Source organism: Sylvia atricapilla, chromosome Z (genome assembly GCF_009819655.1).
Source record: "Sylvia atricapilla isolate bSylAtr1 chromosome Z, bSylAtr1.pri, whole genome shotgun sequence".
In the NCBI taxonomy this organism is placed as follows: domain Eukaryota; kingdom Metazoa; phylum Chordata; class Aves; order Passeriformes; family Sylviidae; genus Sylvia; species Sylvia atricapilla.
Window position 1 is genome coordinate 85,412,040 of NC_089174.1, and position 22,918 is coordinate 85,434,957.

Sequence of the window (22,918 nt, forward strand, 5' to 3'; positions counted from 1 at the left end):
TAGGATTTTATGTTTTGTAGTCCATAATAAGGTTTAATCTACTAATATCTGTGGTTAATGTTTTGTACTTAGAGAGAAACAAGAAGAGACAATTCTTAGGTTTTTCTCCTAGAGATTGTAGTGAGGAAGTAAATGGTGAAGAAATAGTCTTTCCCAGACTCTCTATAGTATATCCTAGTGAACCTTATGTTCTCAGTAGAATAAAATCTCAGATTACTCTATTTTTCCTCTGGGATACAGTTTCATCTTCATCTATCTTCATGATAGATTTTTCCTTTTTGTTTCTTTCGCATTCCCCTATTTGTGTTTTCTGTCTCTAGCTTCCTACTGTAATCATGGATAAGAAAAAATATTCCATATGAAATTTTCATCTGATAGGCTAGTTCAAATGGCCATGCAGCTTTTCACTTTATTGTTAGTAGTGTTTCCTGTCATTATGCAGACAATTAACAGTGTCTTACTGCTTTTTTAGTATTGAGGTTTCTCCAGTTCAAGGATTAAATTGTCAATATTAAAGATCTGTTTGCATGGTCCAAAATAAAAGTGCAAGATGTCTTTCATTATTTACATTTATTTTCTTTGTAATATATTCTTCTAATTTCCAAAATTGTTTTTAACAATTTAAAAATGTGCTCACAGCAAGTTATGGTTTTTGCACAGTGAACAGCATTGATGTTCACTGCTTTTCTGTGATGAGAATTGTGAGGTTCTTTTCCATTGCCTGTAGCTGAGCTATAACTATCTTTATGTAGTGTAGAAGAATGGATCCCAGCCCTGGTTCATCCAGGGAAAAAGGATCCTCAGTCAATGTCGTGTGTTCAGCCGTGACTAGATATGTGTTTTCATAACTTATCCTGCCCTTATGTTTATTTAAAATCTTCACTTCTGGTACAGTTCCTTTCGTTGTCAGCAGTCATACCAGCTGCCCGAAAATGCTGAAGCAGGCAGCCTTGAAGGTTGTATTGTTGTTTTTCCTACTAAGCATCAGCTGCTGCATGTTCGAGTACATGCTTTAGATAATGGAACTTAATGGCAAAGAAAAAGGCTGAAGTATGATCTGAAGCAGATATTAAGGATTATATCAGTATTGAGAAGTGCAGCTATTCCACAAGTATACTTCTTAAACAAAAAAAAGGAGTTACTTGATGTTCTATATTTATCACACACTTTAATAATACGTAGGAGTTTTTTATCTCTAAAATACAATTTAAGAGATCATATTTTGTTATCAGTCTATTCTCTTTACAATAATATCCAAAATAATATTTTGCTATAGTACTGCAAACTGAGCAGTGTGACATAAGGAGAAGCTGTAAAATGTCCTTTCTTGCTTAGAATTATTTAGGAAAGTTTGAATGCAGAAGCAAACTATATGTCTTTCATTTTTCCTCATACTGTGTTGACAATTTTAAGTAAGGTAAATGAAAATAAGCGTTGAGGAACATCCAGTCATTTCTCAGGTTGGTGCCTGGAGAGGAAAAAACCTAGCTTTTTCCAGTGAAGAAATCCAAGGTTCCTTTTGTTTCTAGTTTGGGTAAGGTCTACACATGATTAGAATAATACAATGACCACCAAAAATACTTCTTCTAGTTGACTGTCAGACCAAAAAACCCAAAATACATACCCAAGATAAAAGTGCCTTGCATGAATATACATCACATATCTGTGATGCCTGCTGACACCTTTAAAATGGAGATTAAAGCAGTTTGGAGGAAGTTAGTAGTAAATCATGTGAAAATAGTTTACTGTTGTATTTGAATTAGAATGGTCCGTAAGCAACTGAGCTTTAGGTCAGAACCAGAAGTCAAGTGAGCCAGCCACTTCTTATATGCAGTTATATCCTTGACTGAAGTGAGTAGGTGCCCTCCTTACAGAAGTAAATGCTTTTTGTGTGTTAATTGTTCTGGGCCTTTCTCTGTCTACATCTGTCTTCGCCTTCAGTAATGTGCATCTCAGGCTGTACAGAAATAAGTGAAACACATTCATGATCCAAAATGTTTATGTCATGTAAATTACTCTTTCTGTACTTGTGATCTGACCGCAGTATTCATCACTTCTTCATTTGTTGTAGAAAGCTGAGGAAAATGCAGAAGGAATGTCATCTGGTCTTGGTCCCGATGGAGAGGTATGAATTCTTACAAAGTGTTGTTTTTTTTAATTTTTGTCTTTTGGTATAAAAAACACCCAGCTTCCCAGTGATTATTCTGGATTGTGTGTCGTGGTTGTAACTTTGAAAAGAGTTATATTGACAGCTGTTCTGGGGGCTGTTGTTTATAAACAGAAATAATAGTTACCTAGGTTAACATTTATGCTAGCCTCTCACTATTCCTAAAATTGAAGACTAAAAGGAAAAGTATATTGAATCTATCACTGAGTGTGGTGAAGTCTGCCTCCTCTCAGTTTTGTAATATGCTTACAAGAAATATTTTTCTTAGAATCTGTATATAGACAGCTTACTTTCTAGTTTGAGCTCGTAAACACCATATAGTCCATCTTCTCATCTTTATAAAAAATATATTATTGACATTGCATGTAATTACCTTTCAGTCACAGGACAGAGTACAGTGGATTAAGACATCTGAAAATGCTTTCTTCTTCAGAAGCAAATAGAAATTAGTAATTTATCTGGGTCATTCTTCAGATAATACTGTTCATTCAGTAGCAGGGCATATGCTGCCTCATTCGGAGCTCTTCCCTTAGTGCAATTTCTGTATTCCACTTCATTTTTCTATAAAGACTTTATACAGGCTTCCTATGTAAAGTCTTTTGAATTGTATTTATTGTTTTACTTCTGCTCTTGTTTTGTACTTTAAAGTGGTAGTTCTGCTAATGTAGTTAGAGTTACAGCAAAATACTGTAATATATTTGTATTTGCACAAGAAAAATGCACACAACGTTTCTGTAACTTCAGTATCAATGGAAATTGGCCAAGTTTTTTGCTCTGTCAGTCACTGTATTTAGAACTTCAGAAATAGTTTTTCTTGCTCATATATATCTATTTGGAAAATATTCATGGGTAGGAGCAGTATTAGAAGGCAAAAAGTTTTTGAAGTGAAAAAATATGTGATTAAACAGGGCCATGAAATAATTTAAACAATGATTATACTATTCTAGTTTCATTAAAACTCCGGTAAATAAGGGATTTTGTTCTTACAGGTGCTTGCTTCATCAACTTAGTTGAAGAAGTTAGGACAGTAAATCTTTAAAAAAGGCGTTTACTTAGAATATTAACTGAATTATTTGATTCTTGTTTCTCAAAAGAAACCTTTAGAAAAACACAAGGCCATAATGTTACTTTATGGTTTTTGTTACAGATGTCTGTTGGTATAAAAAACAGGATTAAATGCCTGTAATAATACATACCTTGTGTCTCGATTTGCAAAAACCAATGGTGTATGCTTTTCCATGCCGTTCTTGTTAATTTCCTTGGGATACTGGGATGTATTTGTGGATGTCACATAGAGTATGTTGCAGACAGAAATACTGTGGCTCAGTGTTTGCATGCAAGTTTGGCATCTAGTGACAAAATTTGATTTCCAGTGAAGTTCAGAAACTTCCAGTTTATTTAGAACTGGAATTTTGATAGTGCTACGATTTCTTTTTATTATGTATGAGAGGCATGAAGTTCAGTTGCCTTATGGTGTAACATTTCATTTGAATTTTTAGCCCATAGATGAGAGCAGTCAGATGAGTGACCTTCCAGTCAAAGTGACTCACACTGAAACAGGCAAAGTTCTTCTTGGACCAGAAGCACCCAAAGCAAGTCAGCTGGATGCTTGGCTGGAAATGAACCCTGGGTAAGTAGTTAGCATACTAAGTAGACTGTTTGTTCTATTTGCATTGATATTTTTCATGTTATACTTTCTTTCTTGTTCATCAATTCTATTCTTTTTTTTATTTATTGTATGTAAGCTGAATAGGAGATGTTTACACAGATAAAGGAGGTAAACAGATGAACCTGTTTACCTGTTTACCTCCTCCTTTAAATATAATTCATAATCTTTCTGTCATTTTTGTACAGCTATGAAGTTGCTCCCAGATCAGATAGTGAAGATGAAAGTGGGTCTGAATATGAGGAGGAGGTACGTATCTTTAAAAAGAAATACTGTGACAATACAGTGAAAAACAAGTATTTATTTCATATTTCATTTTCCCCTTCTTCGTTATGAAGAGAGGCGAAGTGATAGCAGATGTGCAGGTGTTTTAAGACTAATACAAACAGGAAAATTAATTGATTCTGTAATTCTTGATTTATAGCAGTTGTTCTTTATATACACTGTAAATGCCTAACTGGTAATAGTGGTTAGGAAGAGTAAATATTTTACTCTGAGTATTAAGAGTAATGAACCAGAGAATTAAGCAGGTTCCTGTTCTAAATTCATCTCAGAAAATGCTGCATTGTGGCTTTGTGCTGAACGAAATTAACATCTTCAAAGTTTATGCCTTGAAAGTTTTGTAGGCAATAAAATAACATGATAACTACTTATATGTTATGTTTAATAAAATGTTAGGGATTATGCCAGAGTTTTATACTCAGACTTTTCAGGGTAGGCTTATTTGATTCAGTATTTCGATGGTGATTCAAATACTGTTACAAAAATTCTAAGAAGAGTCCTATAATTAACCCACACAAAGATCCCAGCCTTTCAGGGTCATTGTATTAGGTACTGTGCATAATGGATAGCAATACTTGGATAGCATTTTCAGATCAGTACTTTCTAAAGAGAATGGAAGTGAGGAATAGAGAAGAGCCATGCTCAATAGCAGAAGTGTGTATCGTACTCAGATCTCCTAAGTTTAGCAGCCTTCACATTACTAGAGCAAACAACCACTGAAACTGACTGGACTGTGTGAAGTTATGGTGTGTCTTTGTAGAGGTAATTTCTGGTAATGTATTCTATAGGTCTGTTAGTATTAAGGTAGGAGAGAAAGGCCTGATACCTGTCAGATTTTAGAATCCCAGTGAGATTTTAAGTTGTTTGCTATCTGCTGCAATTGTAGCCACAAGACAAGTTATTTCAAAACGAGTAAAAATAGTTGGTTTTAAAAAACTAATAAATTAGAGGCTGAAATAAGTAGTACTTGGCAGTTTTTTAAACTTTACTGATTTATCACACATCTAGAATACAACATAAAAATAAACATGGTATTGGAATACTCCCCATGAATATAGTAGTCAGAGAAAGCCTTTGTGAGGTTGTTAAAGGGGAGAATCATTTTTATTTCCAAGTATTATGACTTCCTGCAGGTTAATGTATATCAAAAATCAATCATTTTGTTATTCTGCAGTGCAGTTTCGTTGCAGAATAGGTACGAATTGAACCTTATGATTCAGATGTCTGTCATAAAGCACTGACCAATGAAAGCTGCCAGTATGAGAATGCCAGTTGAAAGTGTGACTGAGGAACATGTTACACTTTCCCAGCTTCTGTTCTTTTTCTGTATTCTGTAGGATGAGGAAGAAGAATCAAGCAAAATAGAAACAGATGAGAAGATACTCCTGGATCCTAACAGTGAGGAAGTTTCTGAGAAAGATGCAAAGCAAATCATTGAGTGAGTCTTCCTTAAGTACTGTTTGTTAGGAGCTGTGATTTCTTACAGTGGCATTTCACAAGAGTAGCTTTCTCTAGATTAGAGTGATATTTTTGTAGTTCTGTGGTATAAATATCTGCAGGAGAAGGCAGATGATAATTTGATTGTATACTCTTTATAATCTTGCACCCTTTGGTGTACTGACCTCACTCACAGCTGAGGGCTTGAGCTGTTTCTTTAGGCATATGTGTGTAAGCCATGGTCAAAAGATACTTGTTTGTATTCACCCAAGTTCTTTTTCTGCTTTCCAGGACAGCCAAACAAGATGTGGATGATGAATATAGCATGCAATATAGTGCTAGAGGATCTCAGTCCTATTACACTGTTGCTCATGCAATCACCGAAAGGGTGGAAAAGCAGTCTTCCCTTCTTATTAATGGCACATTAAAACATTATCAGGTGAGAAATCATTAAAACAATTAAATACCTGAAATTTGGAATTTTGCCCAACATTTCAGCGTGGCGTTTCAAATGGCAAACTGAAAATTTGTTAAGAAATATAAAGGCTCTAGTAGGTTAGAGTTTGGAAGTATGGTCAAAGCAATGACACCTGTCACAGATAATGATACATAAATACTGCTTGAATAATAAAAACTTTCTGCAGCTGTCCCTACCTTTCCTTCACTGCAGGTGAATGATATTTTGATTTCTGTATTCTTCTCATTGACGTGTAATTTCATTTCATATTGTTTTAATTTGTGGTGGATTGAGAGTGTTTTCCTTCTTCCAATAGTTAAGAGTTTAGAATTTTATTTTTTAGTTAAAGTCGTAATATTTCAGGGCAGTGATAGATAGTTTGAAAATAAGAAATATATTTTTCTATGGAGGTTGGTGTCACATGTGCTTCACAGACTTTCACTGGATTTAGTAGCCAAAGAACTTTGATATAGGCTAGATTCATGTGTGATTGAAAATGTCCTTGATGCATATTTTCTACACTTCTGCAATAGTACAACTTTCTGGTTAACTCCAACAACCTGCATCTTTTCTCTAGACAAAACATTGTTTGTGTGTGTGTATATATATATATGTCCACATAAAGAATAATGCCACAGACAAGACAGCTTTGCTCTTCACAATTCTGAAGCAACTTTGTAGGTGGGACATAGAGTGACATAGACTGACACTACAGATTCCAGTCAGGTCTTGATGACTTAATAGTAAATATGAATCATTCCACATAAAAAGCCAGTAAATCGGCAACACTGTTTTGGATGCTGTGTTTGCAGGGAGTGCAGACAATTATTGCAAGACTGTATTGTAGTGTTTTCCCTCTGAACTTTTTCAGGCCACCTAATTTTCTGCTCTGTCCATGCACGAGATAAAACCAAAACTCTGGATATGAGAAGTAGAAATTTCAGTAGATGTTGAAACCATCAGTAGTGTGATACACACACATGGAAATCTGTCTGACAGAGGAGTAGTGCTTTCTATCTGAATTCCTTGGAGTGTGAAATTCTGTTACGTAGACATTGCTAAGCTACAGAACTCCGGCTTCCTTCCAGCTCTGGAATTTTATACACAAGGCATATTTGGACACAGGTGGCCTACTCTGACGTGGAGTTTTGGAGTTTAATCTGACTGAGTGGAATGTGCTACAAGGGCTTTAACATACCAGTGGTGCAGTTGGCAAGTGTGAGGCTTACGTGTTTCCTGCAGTTTTGACAAGTTTGGTTTTGAAAGATTTTAATTAACACAGGCAAATGTAATGAAATACACACAGGAAGTTTTAGCATTTGAGAGTGTTGAAATTGAGGAACAAATCCCTGCAGTGGTATTTATCAGCCTTACTATGAGTATCTCTGTTGCTTTATGTGCAGTAGAAAATCCTTTCTAGGTGAAATCTGACTTCATCTTACACAGTGTTTTAAACAGGAATGGTGATTTCCATATAAAGATAGACAGGGCTCCCCATGCATATAGTATTACTAAAGGAAATACAAGTTGTAAGTAGACAGGGACATCAGAACATTAGTTCTGTATTGCTGATTTATTGTTAATTATTTTTTGGGTTTTACATAACTGAAACTTCTTCTCTTCATTTCAGCTCCAGGGACTGGAATGGATGGTTTCTCTCTATAATAACAATCTGAATGGAATTTTAGCAGATGAAATGGGACTGGGGAAGACAATACAGACTATTGCTCTCATCACTTACCTGATGGAGCACAAAAGACTCAATGGTCCCTATCTCATCATTGTTCCCTTGTCGTAAGTAACAAGTCTCATTCTAGCATTATTGTCCTAAGCACTGCAGATTGGTTTATTTGGAACACAGCACACTGGAAAAACCAGAAAGCTGGTAAAACACTTGGTTCTATTAATTTTGGCAAGCTGTATTGCATTTTCTGTAATTCACTCTTAAGGCAAAAGAGGGGGATGTTTTTTCTTTCCTGTTACATGCATGCACTTCACCTTTCAGCTTTTAACTGATATTAAAAATCTGTTGCTTTATTCTTTAAGCAGCTGGTGCCTCATGTGATACCATGCAAGCACACTTTAATGAGGTTGATCTTTTCAGTACTGCATAGGTAGCCCTGGGTATATGTAGCCTTGATTGATACACACACTTTTGTCAGGTGTGCAGATTATGGTTGTTTATTATGCTGCCCCTCTTTTTGATTTTCCTTAGCTTTACAAAATGCTGCTTGTTTTATAAATTTATTCTTACGCATTTTCTTTTCTCCAAAGGTCAATTATGAGTTTTACTGATTTGAATAAAAAATACCGATCTTAGTAGAAGTCTTACAGGACGTTGAGGAGTTGTTTTCTTATTTTTATGTGTAATTGACTTGATTGATTTTGAGAGGTTCCCTAATTTCATTAGCTTATTTGTCTACCAATTGTGTTGAGCAGGCAAATTTGTTCTAGAATTAGAATAAATTTGATTTGTGGTCATCTCTTGATATCTTTTGAGGTGTCCTGTCTTCTGGCTGTGCTGCAGTAGTAACTGATTAACTAAGATAAATGCTACAAGTGTGCCTAATTGTATGAATACAAATTATAAGCTTAGCTTGAAAAGAAATACCCAGGAGAAGACCTCTAAAACAAAAATAGGGGAGTGTTTTTAATGTCAGTTTTCATATGGGCACAGTAAAACATCTGATGTCTTTTTAAGTTCTCTAGTGTTTTTTTAAAGAGTGAGAGGAGCTGAAAGTTCTTTCTTGTATACATTTTAAAAGCTGCCTTTTTCTGCCTTTTCTACATTGCTAGTATTGCTGCTATCTCTGGTCCACTAAGAAGGAAAAAAAAAAAAGGCAAGCAGCTGAAAAAACTCAAGGTTATTTTTTGCTGTTGTCTTATGATAGCAATTATGAACACTGTAGCAACTTTTTTGTTGGGATCAAACAGCAGAAACAGTGCAAAAATGGATCCTCATAGTGGCAGTGGTGGCACTGTGAGTAGTTTTTGCTCGAGTAGAGCACAGATGAAGTCTATTATCAGTTTCACTGGGCTGTTTCTGAAAAGCTGAAATGTCCATTTTTGGATAGTAAGCGTAAAATAGAAGAACTTGCAAATCTGGTTTTTGTCCAGAGATACTGTTCTTATTGTTAATATGTTCCAAAGTATAAAGGTGCCTGTAGAACACTACTTTTACCCTGAATATAAGCTGAATGAGTGTTTCTGGTTACTTCCCTCTGAGATACTTGTATTTTATTGCAGTATATAAAGTGCATTTTTAAAATACATTGTTATTTATGGGGGTTGATTACATAAAATGTGTTGAAAAGCTGGCAATCACTTGGAAACATTTGTAATGTTTGCTCTGCAAATGATGTAGCATTATTTATTCTCTAATCTCTGTTATAGGACTTTATCCAATTGGACATACGAATTTGACAAGTGGGCTCCTTCTGTGGTGAAGATATCCTACAAGGTTTGATTTGCCTTTTATATGACTGTAGAATTGAAAGAATGAGAACAAAGGACAGTTTTTCCTCTGTCTCTGCAAGCTTTTACACTATCTGCTCATCAGGTTTTGTCATGTATATGAGGTACTAAGCAGTGTGAGTTAATCATACTAAGAAGAATATAATAAATTGTGAAAGACTGTAGAAGTAAAACAACTGTAAATCACTGTACAAAATGCAGAATAAAATTGTTTACTATCACATTTACAAGGCTTCTGCTCAGAGTTATGAATGGTTGCCACCTAACATTTTATTCCTAGCTAAATTCTTTTTCTTGTGTGGCCACTGTAGTAGTGATGTAGCCAAGGAATTTTTAGCAAGACCAGACCACTGGCTTTATACTTCCATGAGCCCCATAAGCAGATTTAGAGTCTAGCAGCAGTTTAGGGAAAGCACTCTGAGAAGGTCTGGAATTATGTCAGTGTATTATTATTCTCAGCACAGTAGGGTTGCAGGGTCATCTCGTTGCTTATTGTCTTCTCATTCATAAAAACAATGGGTTTTTTTCATCAAAGTGAAAAAGTGTTTCTTTTTCATCACTGTCTCTCTTTTCCAGGGTACACCTGCCATGCGCCGCTCACTTGTTCCTCAGCTTCGAAGTGGGAAATTTAATGTTCTTTTAACTACTTATGAGTACATAATAAAGGACAAACATATTCTTGCTAAGGTAATTTTAACTGTTATTCTCTACAGTAAGACCTAGACACCTTCAAGTGTCAAGCACACCACAAAACATATTTTTGTTTTATAGGGATATTCTTGGTGGTTCTGTCCTTCAATTAAAATTAACCCTTTCATTTATGTTCCTCTTCCTCACTTTATGGTTGAACTTATCAATCACAGATCTCCCTAAAGTAAACACCGGGATTTTCTTGAGTATGGCTAGAGTTGTGTCATTTTGTACTGTACTGTACCTGTCCTTGGAAGAACATGACTTTTTTCACCTCTGCATAGTATTCAACCTAATCTACATCAGTGACTTTTAACTTTTTCTCTTATTTCTGTCCTGTAGCTCACTCTTATTAGGGCCCCTCCAGCTATGTTGTCACTTTTCCCAGATGACCAAATAGTTACCTCTATTATGAATTTAGTATCTAGACTAAATTAGAGTCTACATGTTGCAGTTCTTAGGGGCTCATTGTCTCTCTACAGGTATGTGTCAAATACAATGAACTAAAAATATCTTACTGTACTGTAAGGCTATTTCATGTGGCCACAAAGCAGAGGTATTTTGCTACATAGAGAAACCATATTGGTCCTCCTGTGGTTTTGTTGTTTATTTTCACTTCATTTGTTACATACTACATAGTTACTGCATTTTACTTGTCTGTCCTCTCTAATGCAAAGGCAGTGCATTCATTATGAGTGCTTGGAAACAGCTTGAGACTACACAATGTTCCTTTTTCTTTATATTTTGCACTCTTCCTGAAAGAAAGGAAGGACAACACTTTGCCACTTATCCTCTCCTGGGAGATGAAATCAGGTAGCACCTCTAAAAGTACAAATGGAGGCCTTCCTAGTCCTGTGGTCAGTGTGCCACTTGTGTTGCACCTGTGTTGTAGCACAGGTGGTAACAGAGCTTGAACAACAGCCTTCAGTGACTGCATTTAAGATTTTGTATTAAGAAATAGAACCTTTAGTTGAAAATGTAGTAACTGACATGATTTTAATTATGCTGCTTTCTTCTCAAGTAAAAACATAGGATTATAAAGGATTAGCTGAAACTAGGTAAATTCAAGGTTACTGTTGTTTATGAGCATACTTAACTTTATCTGAAAATGCTTTTGTCTCCTGTCAAGGCTCTTGTTACAGACAGATTTATTTGCAGTTTGTGTGGTTTCTTTTCCACTGTGAACCTTATTCTGGCCTTGAAGAGCCAGTCATTCTTAATCTCTTCCCCAGAAATGGGAAAGCTGTTTCAGTTCCAGTGACAATTCAACATCATACCTAGTGTTTGTCTCTATGTTTGTTGCTGACAAGGACACTGATAACTGCACAATGCTTGATTTGACTTTCCTCAAGGCTGAGACTGATGGATGCTTAAAGGCTTTAAGCATTTTTGTTCTGTAAGGAACTTGACAAAGTCTGGCCTGTTCTAACTTCACCAACTTGTCTTTTTCTTTCAGATTCGGTGGAAGTACATGATAGTAGATGAGGGCCACCGAATGAAGAACCATCACTGCAAGCTGACTCAGGTCTTGAACACTCACTATGTGGCCCCTCGGAGAATCCTGCTGACTGGGACTCCTTTGCAGAACAAGCTGCCTGAACTTTGGGCTCTCCTCAATTTCCTTCTTCCAACCATTTTCAAGAGCTGCAGCACATTTGAACAGTGGTTCAATGCTCCGTTTGCCATGACTGGAGAAAGGGTACTGTGGCAGTGTTTTCTTAAAGATCAGAAATAAAGCACTTTCATGAAAACAGAAAAGAGTTTACACAGAAGGATGAGTGTTTAAACTTGCACTGGTACTTAGGGATTTAACATAACTAAAAGACCCCTTTTTTATAATATCAAAATTTTAATGTTTAAAGTGCACTTTTTGACTCGGAGTCAGTTTGGTTGTAAGATGCAAATAATTATTGCACATTCTTAGCTTTTCATGTGAGAGGAGACATTACCTAATACATTAGAGTTGCCTTGTAGTGACTTTTATAAACTTCTCTAGGTGGACTTAAATGAGGAAGAAACTATTCTGATCATCCGTCGTCTCCATAAAGTGCTTCGGCCCTTCTTGCTGAGAAGACTGAAGAAGGAGGTTGAATCTCAACTGCCAGAAAAGGTTTGCAATGAGAGGAGTTTTGGAAGGGGTTTAATATTCTTTCTAAGCATTAAGTAACATCCTATTTTCAGATTTTGTGGAAGAGGACTTCTTTAATGTTTGTTTGTTTACACCTCTTCAGAGAAAACTGGCCACTGAGGAAGCCTGATTACCTGAAGTGTCTGCATTCTCAGGGTTCCTCACCAACCTTAAATGTGTTTGTTGTAACCACTGTAAGATAGGCAACTTCTTTGCATTAGAGTCTGGTTTCAGTTTATGAGTCAGCCATACACTGAAGATGAAATTCTGTCCTGTACCATCCTCCTTGCACTGTGTTGAAGCTAGTTTACTGAAATTTCTGAAGGACTACTGCACTTTATAAAGTAGGCACAGTTTGGTCCAGTATTACCATTCCAGGAGTTGCACGAAGTGCCTTGTTGAAATTGCACAATTATTTTTAACTAGTGGCATTTTAATTCAGAGCATAAAATTATTGTCTGATTTCAAACGTAATTGTTTTTATTTCTGGGTAACTCATCTTGCCCCACTGTGACCTTCTCTGCAATTCTACATTCCTCTTACCAGAATTCAACAACAACTAAAAAAAAAAAAAAAAAAAAAAAAAAAAAAAAAAAAAAAAAAAAAAAAAAAAGTATATTTATAGGTGTGGTAAGAAAAAGTTGGTTTTAAGGTAAAGTGGATTGAAACCATGCCAGACAGAAATACTTGAAAGGTGTGTTATGAGCTGACTGGCTAAATTAATGAAGAACTCTGTACAGATGCTTAGAGGCAATACAAAGAAAGTAATTTTGAAATTATTTTTAATCTTCATAATCCTGTCAACACTACTCCTGTTGCAAATTTCTGTTCCTCCAGATGTCAAATTTTTGGTATCCTCAGAAGCGTTTATTTGAGAATAAAAGATTCTTGTATTTGAAAATAATACTGAAATCAAGGCACTGTATTTGATAAATACAATAATAGATCATTGGAGGGGCAAAAATTTCAAATTACATACACACTCATACTCAGAAGACTATGTTTCTTTTTATTCCCATTATCTTGAAAAAAATAATTTATCCAACCATGAGAATTGAACTTGGGGACTGAAACCTGCTAATCAGGTTCACTTGCTCTTGCAAATATTGGTAAAGAGGCCACCAAAGAAAATCACTTCTTTTTAAGGAGTTTAAACTCTTTTCTTACTGAGAAGAAAATACTGATGATTTTCTTCCTGTTTATTTATTCAACATTAGGAATATTATACATTGACTTTTATTCACAGCTTGAAAGATTTCTAGCCACTAGTGTGGTTATGTTACGGTTTTTATTTGACGTAACCTATTAAAAACATACAATCTAGACGCTGGAAGTTGGAAAAAAGTACATAGAATTCATGTGTGAAGTCTTTCTGTTGCTGTTTTTAAATCTAGTATGCAGTTAAAAACTAAATACTTTTAGTATTTAGTATTTAGTTTTAAAACTAAATAGTTTTAGAATGCTGAACAAGTCAAAGCTGAATGTAGGGGTCATGCATTACTCTATTAATTCCCTGTGTTTTAATGGATGTTGATAAAATGGTGTATTTCTGTGACAGCCTAGATAAACATGCCAATTAGACTCTATGCGGGATTCTTAATTGCTAGATATACAGTGATGATATTTTTATAACACTTAGCTTTATATTTTTATAATACTTAACCCACACAATAAATTCCATTGGTCATTAAATATAAAATATTTTTTAGTTGCATGTTAAATATAAAATTAGTTTAAAATTATTTTTTAGGTTTTAAAAATTACAGAGTGAGAAATAAAGTATGTTTGGTAATCCTACAGTTGTATCCTTAGGATTCAGTTGTCTCACTGCAGCTGTGATGGATAATCTTTTGAAACACTCATTTCTGTGCTTGCAGGTGCATTCCTGGTCATTAAAATTTTACGTGGTATTATGGTATGGATAAAAGATTAGTAGGGTTTCTTTTTGTTTTGTTCTAGAATGACAAGAATCTGCAATTAGATCCTACTAACATTATTATCAGCATGTTCATGGGTTTTTTTTGATTTTTTTACACCAGGTGGAATATGTGATCAAATGTGATATGTCAGCTCTTCAAAAGATCCTGTACCGTCACATGCAAGCCAAGGGGATACTTCTTACTGACGGTTCTGAAAAAGACAAGAAGGTACAAAAAGACTAAAATATGAAGGAAATAATGTATTATGAGTAAACACGTTAACAATATGATTTCTGTTTTGTAAAATAATGTGTAGACTCTTACTGCAGGTATATCTCATGGGAAGAGAAATTTCAGGCACACCTTTCAGTTACAAGACTGCAGCTATTCACAGGGAGAAGATACTGCTTGTGTTCAGTGTAGTTGCAGTGCCTTTCTGCAAACAGTCACTGTTTGAGAAAAAACTGCATTTCCCCTGGCTGAGCTTAATTCAATGATACATCTGAATAATTGTGATTAATTCAATGATATATCTGAATAATTGTGATTGTGGCAGCAATAGCTGCAGAAGGTCATGTATTCTTGTCTTTCAGAGCTTTTAGTTTAGTCTTGTTTCAGTCAGCTAGGACTGTGTGCTTGCGTTCATCCTTACAAGGTCTGTTGGTGACAAAATTCCTAATGATCAGTAACATTCAAAGTCATATAGTCAGATTTAGACTTTGTATTAGTAAATGTTGGTTAGGCTGTCGTGGGGTTTGCACCAGTCAATGCAAAGTAAAGAAATTGCCATTCATCAACTTTTCACTTGATAACAAATTTGAAATACTGTCATAAATGTGAATTACTTAGAACAGACACTGCAGAATATCTAGAATACAGGAGTTTCAGTTTACACCCTCATTTGTGTATATTGCTCATGCAGTGCACATACACTTTCCAGTCTTTCCATAATCCTTTTTCATGTTGCATTGGTACAGTGGGTGATTTTTCTATTCAGTATCTTACTTTACCTTTCTAGTTCTTTGCAGACAATTTGTTTTCTTTACTGGTGCTTAATTAAACTCCAGAAAAAGGGTTCTTTTTCACTGGATTTTGAAATGCAAGTGTTCATAGTTTGAACACTTTTTAGACATTAATTCATGTTCTTCAGTTGTATTTTAAATGCAATTTTGCAGTTTGATGTCTTCATATCGGTCCTAAAAATGCCATTTTGTATCAGTCTTCTACTTCCTTTTCTTGTCTCTTTCTTTCATCTGCTCAGATGCTTTTGTATATTTTGTCCTCCCTGTTTCTCTGCCTGGCTTTGTGATTAACCAGTCAAAATTGCCTTTGCAATTTTCTGAAACCTTCCCTTGCCTTCCTCTCTCCCCAGTGGGCTGAAATTTTTCCATTCTTGCAACCTTCTCTTAACTAGTTTTTTTCTTTAAATGTTAAATTAAGCTCTGTTACTACCTGTTGGCAGCAGAGGGAGGTGGTTGTTAAGACTGCTTGGCTTCAGTGAGCAAATAACCATTGTGTTAGCAAAAAATCTGGTCTTTCTGCAGCTCTGGCCTGGACTCAGCTGAGATTTTAGACAATTTGCTCAGATGGAAAGCTCTAGGCAATTATTTTTATAGCAAATATGAAATGCATTTTGGAGCAAATTTGAGACGATCTTGGAAAAAACAAAACCAAGTTTTAATTATGTGGAATGCGCCCTACAAATGGATGATCTCTGCTCTAGATCAAAGTTATGATTTCAGTGTATTTCTCAGAAAAGACTAGAATATTCCTAGTATATACTATAATCAGGTACTGTATTTTCCCCTAGTTTATGACTCAGAATTAGTAAATTGTTTTGGCTGAGATTTTTAAAATAAATCTGAATTAGTCATATAGTAAGTTTGGAATATTGATGCAACTCTGATTACATTTTTATAAAATGGAAACAAAACCAAATGGCATTTGAAAGCAGCAAGTTTTTTGACAATATTAATGTGATACATGGTTCTCAAACTTACATTAACCAGCTGCAGTTATTTTTTAACCATACAGTTTGGTCTGAGACACATGACTGATGAGTGTCTTGATTCTACAAGATTAACTGTAGTGTATGTTTTGAGAATGTATTTCCTTAAATAATGTGACTCATGAATTTGGTGAGCTGTAACATTTTAGTAACTGTGGCCTGATGTTTTACTCAGCCTGGAGTGAGAAACCCGTATATTGAGTTAACAGACTGGAGAAGTTAGTATGGAATTGAAAAGAATCCAGCTGGAATTACTTCCTGTTGGAGGGTTCAGACACTATGGAGTTTGTATGCTTTCATAGTAAACAATATAAATAATCAGGAAAAGAGATGCTCTGCTTCCCACCAAGAATAATGCAGGTAGAAATGCACTGCACTTCATGGATTACTTCCAGGTATTCCTTTTTCATTACAGAGCATCCTTATGACAGGTGAACTTATACAGCAAGACAGCTGTACAGTAGTTTTTTGATTTTTGTTGTTTTGGTTTGGCCTGGTTGTTTCTTTCTTATTGGGGAGTTTTGTTGTTGTTTTCCTTTTGGGGTTTTTGTATTAGTGATGTAGTGTTTGGGTTTGAGATAAAAAGATTTTAAAAGGGAATATTCATGAGCTAAGAAGTTGATCATTTGGTTTGCACTGTTTGTACCCATAGGGAAAAGGTGGAGCAAAAACTTTAATGAACACTATTATGCAATTGAGGAAGATATGCAATCATCCATACATGTTCCAACACATTGAGGTAAGACTGATAGGTTTGATTTTGAGAGTTGTTTTTATTCAGATTGCTAGGTTAATAGAAAATTGCTAAAGCTTATGTGTGTGGGAAGGGACATCTCTGTCCACATAATTTATACTGGAAAGGACAGATTCGAAAAAAAACATGTATTATACTCAACAAGTGTCATGTTTTTGTTTATAATCCAAAGACTATTTTTAAAGTATTTAATTTTATGGAGCAGTATCTTTAAAAAGTGAAGGTTTTTTCTTGTTGCTGACAATCCAGAGCAACTTGGTACTCCCACACACCAAATTTATTGCATATAAACACTGGTTCAAAATGTCATGTGTAGAGTCTTTTTAGTTGTTAGCAGGCTGCTAATCTTCTGCAATGTCAACTACTATTGTTCTATTCCATCCATCTTTGTTTTCAGCAAAAGTGTACTATCTGTATGGCATCTCTCAATAGGACCTAATTATATAGATATAATGTATCTGAAAAGATAGAAAGTGTCATAAATATCTGGAACATAGCCAAACTTATGAAAATATAAACAATTACCTACTGTGATTTATTATTATTGTTGCTGTTCTTGTAGTTTTCACTCTTCATGATCTTGTATGCTGAGTAATGAAATTGAGTAACTCACAGATGGATATTCTGCTGATTAGTATAAATTAATTAATATTGTACTATATTTGTAATCTGGTAAAACATATGCTGCAGAAGTGACTAATGCAAATCATGGATTTCAGATAATAGTACAGGAAAACATTAAGCAGAGCTCTGTTGCCCCAAGGTGGTTTCCATAAGTATGAACATCATTGAACTCAAACCCCAATACTCATCTATTTAATTTGATTTCTATAAGAATGCATAGTTTTGAGTTGCTGTGTAGTTTGTAATATGTTTATTGCTTATAACTTTTCAGGAGTCCTTCGCTGAACATCTGGGCTACTCAAATGGTGTCATTAATGGGTAACTGTTTTTCCTGCTGTCCATGGTGTTGTATTGGAATTAATAGTCACATTCTTTTTCTGGAAGCTACATGTTAGGAAACTAAAGCATTTTATACAGAGGTAGAGAAAGTACAGCATATACATATGTAAAGCAAAACCATAAAAAGGCAGAGGAAGTTCGGGGCACATATATAAGGCAAAACCTAAGAGTACTGTAGCAGTACTAATAGTAGAGTAGTAGAAGTGTTATAAAATCTTTTCATGACTGTCCATCTCTTTCAGGATGGCAGACAGAAAAGACTCATGTGTTCCTTTCCCCTTATTTGGAAATAATATGTCGTCTGGAATTCATTGTGATGACTCCTTAGAGATACCTGTTAGGATTTTCTTCTGTTTCTTGTTATTTTGCCTTCTACTTTTCCTTCTTTATTATCTCTTTTTCCAAATTAAAGTAGCATTTCTTCCATTATCTGAAATGAAAAAGATTTGCTTTATTTTTCTTGACACTCTGTGCAACTGTCAAATTAATGGATGCTTTCTAAGCAAAAAGTATGTATCATCCTTTATTCCTGTTTAGGTTTTAATGATTTTTTTTTTTTCCTTATCTAGTACACCAGAGTGTCTGTGTCCTTAGCTAGTATACCAGAATACTTGTCTCTAAAACAGTTTAGTCTTTGGCTGTTTACATATTTATGCATATCAGAAGGCTGTGTATCTTCTGGAGTTTGTGCCATTGCTAATGATAAATTGTATCTTGAGGGTACAGACTCAAGGTTAGAGAAAAGTTTCATAAAGTTTATTTCTGTGAAGTGTTATCACTGTGGGGCTGATTTAGACATTCTGTTCACTTCTATTTATTTTCTGGGTAATGGGTGAAATTTCAATGCTAGGAGTTGGTTATGCAATTCTTTGCATAGAAGACAAAAGAGTAGTTAATCAAAGCAGCTAAACACTGCTCAGGACAACTAAGGTTGTATGGCTAAAGGGAATTTCCTGTATCAGACTCCTGGCACTATCTCCATGTATTATTTCAGTTTGCGGTATTTCACTTCCATGTTCACGGTAGCTGAGTGGAAAGGGAGTTGTTTCCAACAAATGCCTGATGAATACAATTTGAATCTGCAGTTTCAAAGTTGTTTTTAATGCCAGTTGAGAACAAAAGAGCAGGTGAATGTCTTAGCTTAGAGAATGCTTATCTAGCTGAGAAATAACATTTGTTTTAATAAATAATGAAAAAGAACTGAGTGATTGAAAGTTGGCACAGTTTTTGTAATTGAGGAAAAATCAGGAAAACAGGACTTCACTTGTGTTTATTTTAATCAGCATGCTATTTTAAAGAAAGAAAAGTGCTATTAGTCATGTCTAGATTAAGTAAATCAGTCTTTTTGCTGTACTCTGACACTATAGTGACTACAGACTTCTAAATTATTTGGGTTATTCTGGCATTTACAATGCTGCTTCTCTCCAACAGAGCTGAACTTTATCGGGCCTCAGGGAAGTTTGAGCTACTCGATCGTATTCTACCAAAGTTACGGGCTACCAACCACCGTGTGCTTCTCTTCTGTCAAATGACATCTCTCATGACCATTATGGAGGACTACTTTGCATTTAGAAATTTCCTTTACCTGCGTCTCGATGGTAAGCTGAATGGAAAAAAAAGGATAAATACTGAGATAAGAGGTAGCCTGGCCATGGGAACCCCATGGGTTCTCCTACAGGTGTTTTTGTAATAGCCATGTGTTTTGACTATACAGAAAGTATAGTGAAAACAGCTTCAAAACACTACTTTGTAATCCTGCAAGTGTATTTACCATGAAATTATCAGTAGATCCTTCATTGGCATATTATTAGAATTTCCTGTATTCTTCCTGACAAGGTACAGAGAAGGACATACTTTTGCTTCTGTTGGTAGACATAATTCTCTCTGTCTCTTTCAGTGTTTTCTTTTATCTGTTTAGCCTGGAGACCATTTGGTCAAGGGATTATTTTGGTAAACACTCAGGTCTATTCCAGGAATGCAGATTATGTATAAATTTGCTGCTTAGAGGTTCATCTCTTTTTCACACAGGGTTTAAAATCCAGGGTCCCAATCAGTCATCACTGTCTAAATTGCCAGAAAATACTCCCATGATGAGAAACGATAGGGTCACTGTTAGGCCTATATGCAAATGGAATAAATTAATTTTTTTCTGTTTAAAATTCAACGGAACTCTTCACAGGGTAGCTGAATTTCAGTGTGATGCCCAAATTTCACAGGAAAAGCCTCAATTTCTTGATGTGTAGATGTGTTTTATTACTTCGAACAAAAAGATGCTTTAGAAACATTTTAGATAGTAGTATCTTTATTCTGTTCAGTATCTCTGAACACTCCAAGAAGGGCATTAATGTTCTGGAGCATGTCCAGAAAAGGGCAGCAGTGCTGGTGAAGGGTCTGGAGCACAAGTCCTGTAAGGAGCAGCTGAGGGGGCTGAGGCTGTGTAGCCTGGAGGAGGGTCAGGGGTGACCTGATCCCTCTTTACAACTCCCTGTAAGGAGGATTGGACTGTTTTCCCAGGCAACCAGTGACAGGGCAAGAGTGTGTCCTAAGCTGCAGGGGAGGTTCAGGTTGGACATTAGGAGGTATTTCTTCACAAAAAGAGTGGTTGGGCATTGGAATGGGCTGCCCAAGAACATGGGGAAGTCACCGTCCCTGGAGGTGTTTAGGGAAAGATTGGATGTAGCGCTTAGTGGTCCAGCTGACAAGGTGGTGTTTGATCAAGGGCTGGACTCCATCTCAGAGGTCTTTTCCAATCTATTTGATTCTCTAATTGATTCACACAATTTTATGGAAGGAAAACTAAAAATAGCTTATCCCACCTGAGTTTTAGGCCTGTTTGAAAGAAGTTTCCATTTTGGTCGTCTTCCATGTTGATGATCTCTGACTCATACTGAGCTTCTTAAACAGTGATCTTTTTTACTTAAATTTTATCTCATACATTATAGTGTTACATAGGACCAGCAGCATTTGTCAGAATACTTTTTTAGTAGAGAGGCAATGATTTAAGATAAATACAGAGAACAATATAAGTGAGACTTGAATATTTTTAAACATGTTTTAAATTGACTCTTAGCTTCATTCTTTATTCAGAAGAAAAAAGTAGTACCAAGAAATATTCTCATCCTTTACAAATATTAATAAACATGAATTTGAACCAATATTATCCTTGAATGTAAAATGGGGTTGTGAAATGGACACACAAATGAGCTATATCACTGTGCCATAGAATGCCAAAACCATCTGAAGGACATACTAACATGCTAACAAAGCCCTCTTCACACCTCTGGCCTTGCATGTGTTTTAATACTTCTATTAAAGAAAGATAAATTACTTTGCATTTTAAATGTTTTAGATTAATTTGCATAATGTATTTCTAAATTAATGCTTTTTCATGCCAGAATGTTTATGGCAAGACACAGTGTGGTAAATACACTTCATTGTCTTTTTCAGGTAATTCATTTAAATTCGAAAAACCTTTTTCTTCTTTTCCAGTGTCATAATTACAGGTATTTTCCATATTGGGATGCAGTCTATCCAGGTTCTGTCCAGCTGTGTTCTTACATGGAGTGTTTACCACCCAATTCATGAGCTTATTATGGGGTTCACTGTGTCAGCAGTGGGCCAGCAGTTTAGCTGTGTGATTGTGGTGGCTAGAAGAGGGATGGAGTTAATTTACCTCCTGGTTGGTCCATGTAATACTGTGCTTTGCACTCATGGTTTGTTAAACCACCGGTGTTTTGCTATTGCTGAGCAGCACTTGCAGTGTCAAGGCTTTCTCTCCAAACACCCCTCACCCCCAGGACAAGTAGGCTGCGCTGGTCTGGAACCCAGATGAGACAGATGACCCAGGTTCACCAAAGGGTTGTGAACAGCAGTAAAACCTGAGGGAAAAGAGGAGGATGCTGGGGCATGGCTTGTTATGGCATTTGTCGTACCAATTAGTCATTACAGGTGCTGAGAAGTAGTAAATAAATTCCTTTTCTTGTCATTGCATACACACCTTTCACTTTCATTAAGCTGCCTTTATCTCAGCACAGGAGCTTTTCTGTCTTATTTCCTCCCCATTTACTGCTGAGTTTGGGGAGGCAGCTAGGGAACAACCCACCATAGTAATAAAAAAAATTAGTAACTTCATTTTCTATGCATATATCACCCTCAAGATGGGCCATTTTAAGAATTTGCAGTGTTTTGGTATTAACTATGACTCTGAAGGCAAATAGTGACATTTTGATAAATCTCTTTATAAGTAGCTTTTAAAAATATTTAATGCTGCCGTAGCCAGAAGGCATTAATCAAAACTAGAGCTCTCTTCTGTTTGTATATAGTAGCTTCAATTGAAATTTATGTGAGTTATAAAAAGGTTTAACAGTGTTAGCCAACATTTTAAGATCTACTTTAGACATGTCAAAACCAATGCATTCAAAGAGAAGTCCATGTCATTGGTGTGATGGGCAGTTGACCTAAACATTCATGGCCAGTGTTATGGAAAATGTGACAGAGATGTCAAAAAGCAGCACACTAAAGTAGCCCTTTCACGTGTACTTTTGGCAACAGACATTGTATTTATATTACTTCAGTTCACATCTTTATTATATGATACTTTAATTTTTTTTTTCAGGCACAACAAAATCAGAGGATCGAGCTGCTCTGTTGAAGAAGTTCAATGAACCTGGGTCACAGTACTTTATCTTCTTGCTGAGTACAAGGGCTGGAGGGCTAGGCTTAAATCTTCAGGCTGCTGATACTGTTATAATCTTTGATAGCGACTGGAATCCTCATCAGGTTATTTTTATTTTCTTATCTTCATGAAATGCATAAAGAATCCTTGATGGTTTTTTGAGTTGCTTCTTTAAGTGGACGTTACAGCCTGGGATGAAAGAAAAAAATCCAAGAGATAAAATGCTGCTTTGAGAGGAATTAGTGAGGCAAACTGCCACAATCAGGAAATGTTTTGGTTTGGATCAGTGAGGTAATTC

At 35.7% G+C, this 22,918-nt stretch overlaps 1 protein-coding gene across 4 annotated transcripts in view; it reads left to right on the plus strand.

The window, feature by feature from the left end:
* The window catches only part of SMARCA2 (SWI/SNF related, matrix associated, actin dependent regulator of chromatin, subfamily a, member 2), a 118,383-nt gene that overhangs the window by 48,717 nt on the left and 46,748 nt on the right, over nt 1-22,918 (plus strand). For 3 of the 4 annotated variants that reach the window (XM_066338635.1, XM_066338632.1, XM_066338633.1), the window contains exons 11-25: nt 2,076-2,125; nt 3,667-3,797; nt 4,022-4,082; nt 5,453-5,553; nt 5,844-5,991; nt 7,640-7,803; nt 9,403-9,469; nt 10,060-10,170; nt 11,630-11,872; nt 12,170-12,283; nt 14,341-14,448; nt 16,881-16,967; nt 17,878-17,924; nt 19,377-19,543; nt 22,561-22,724. The exons of the other annotated variant lie outside the window; for it this stretch is intronic. In XM_066338635.1, the coding sequence (XP_066194732.1) occupies nt 2,076-2,125; nt 3,667-3,797; nt 4,022-4,082; nt 5,453-5,553; nt 5,844-5,991; nt 7,640-7,803; nt 9,403-9,469; nt 10,060-10,170; nt 11,630-11,872; nt 12,170-12,283; nt 14,341-14,448; nt 16,881-16,967; nt 17,878-17,924; nt 19,377-19,543; nt 22,561-22,724 (1,763 nt within the window). The remainder of the gene's footprint in view (nt 1-2,075; nt 2,126-3,666; nt 3,798-4,021; nt 4,083-5,452; nt 5,554-5,843; nt 5,992-7,639; nt 7,804-9,402; nt 9,470-10,059; nt 10,171-11,629; nt 11,873-12,169; nt 12,284-14,340; nt 14,449-16,880; nt 16,968-17,877; nt 17,925-19,376; nt 19,544-22,560; nt 22,725-22,918) is intronic. 4 annotated transcript variants of the gene reach the window in all.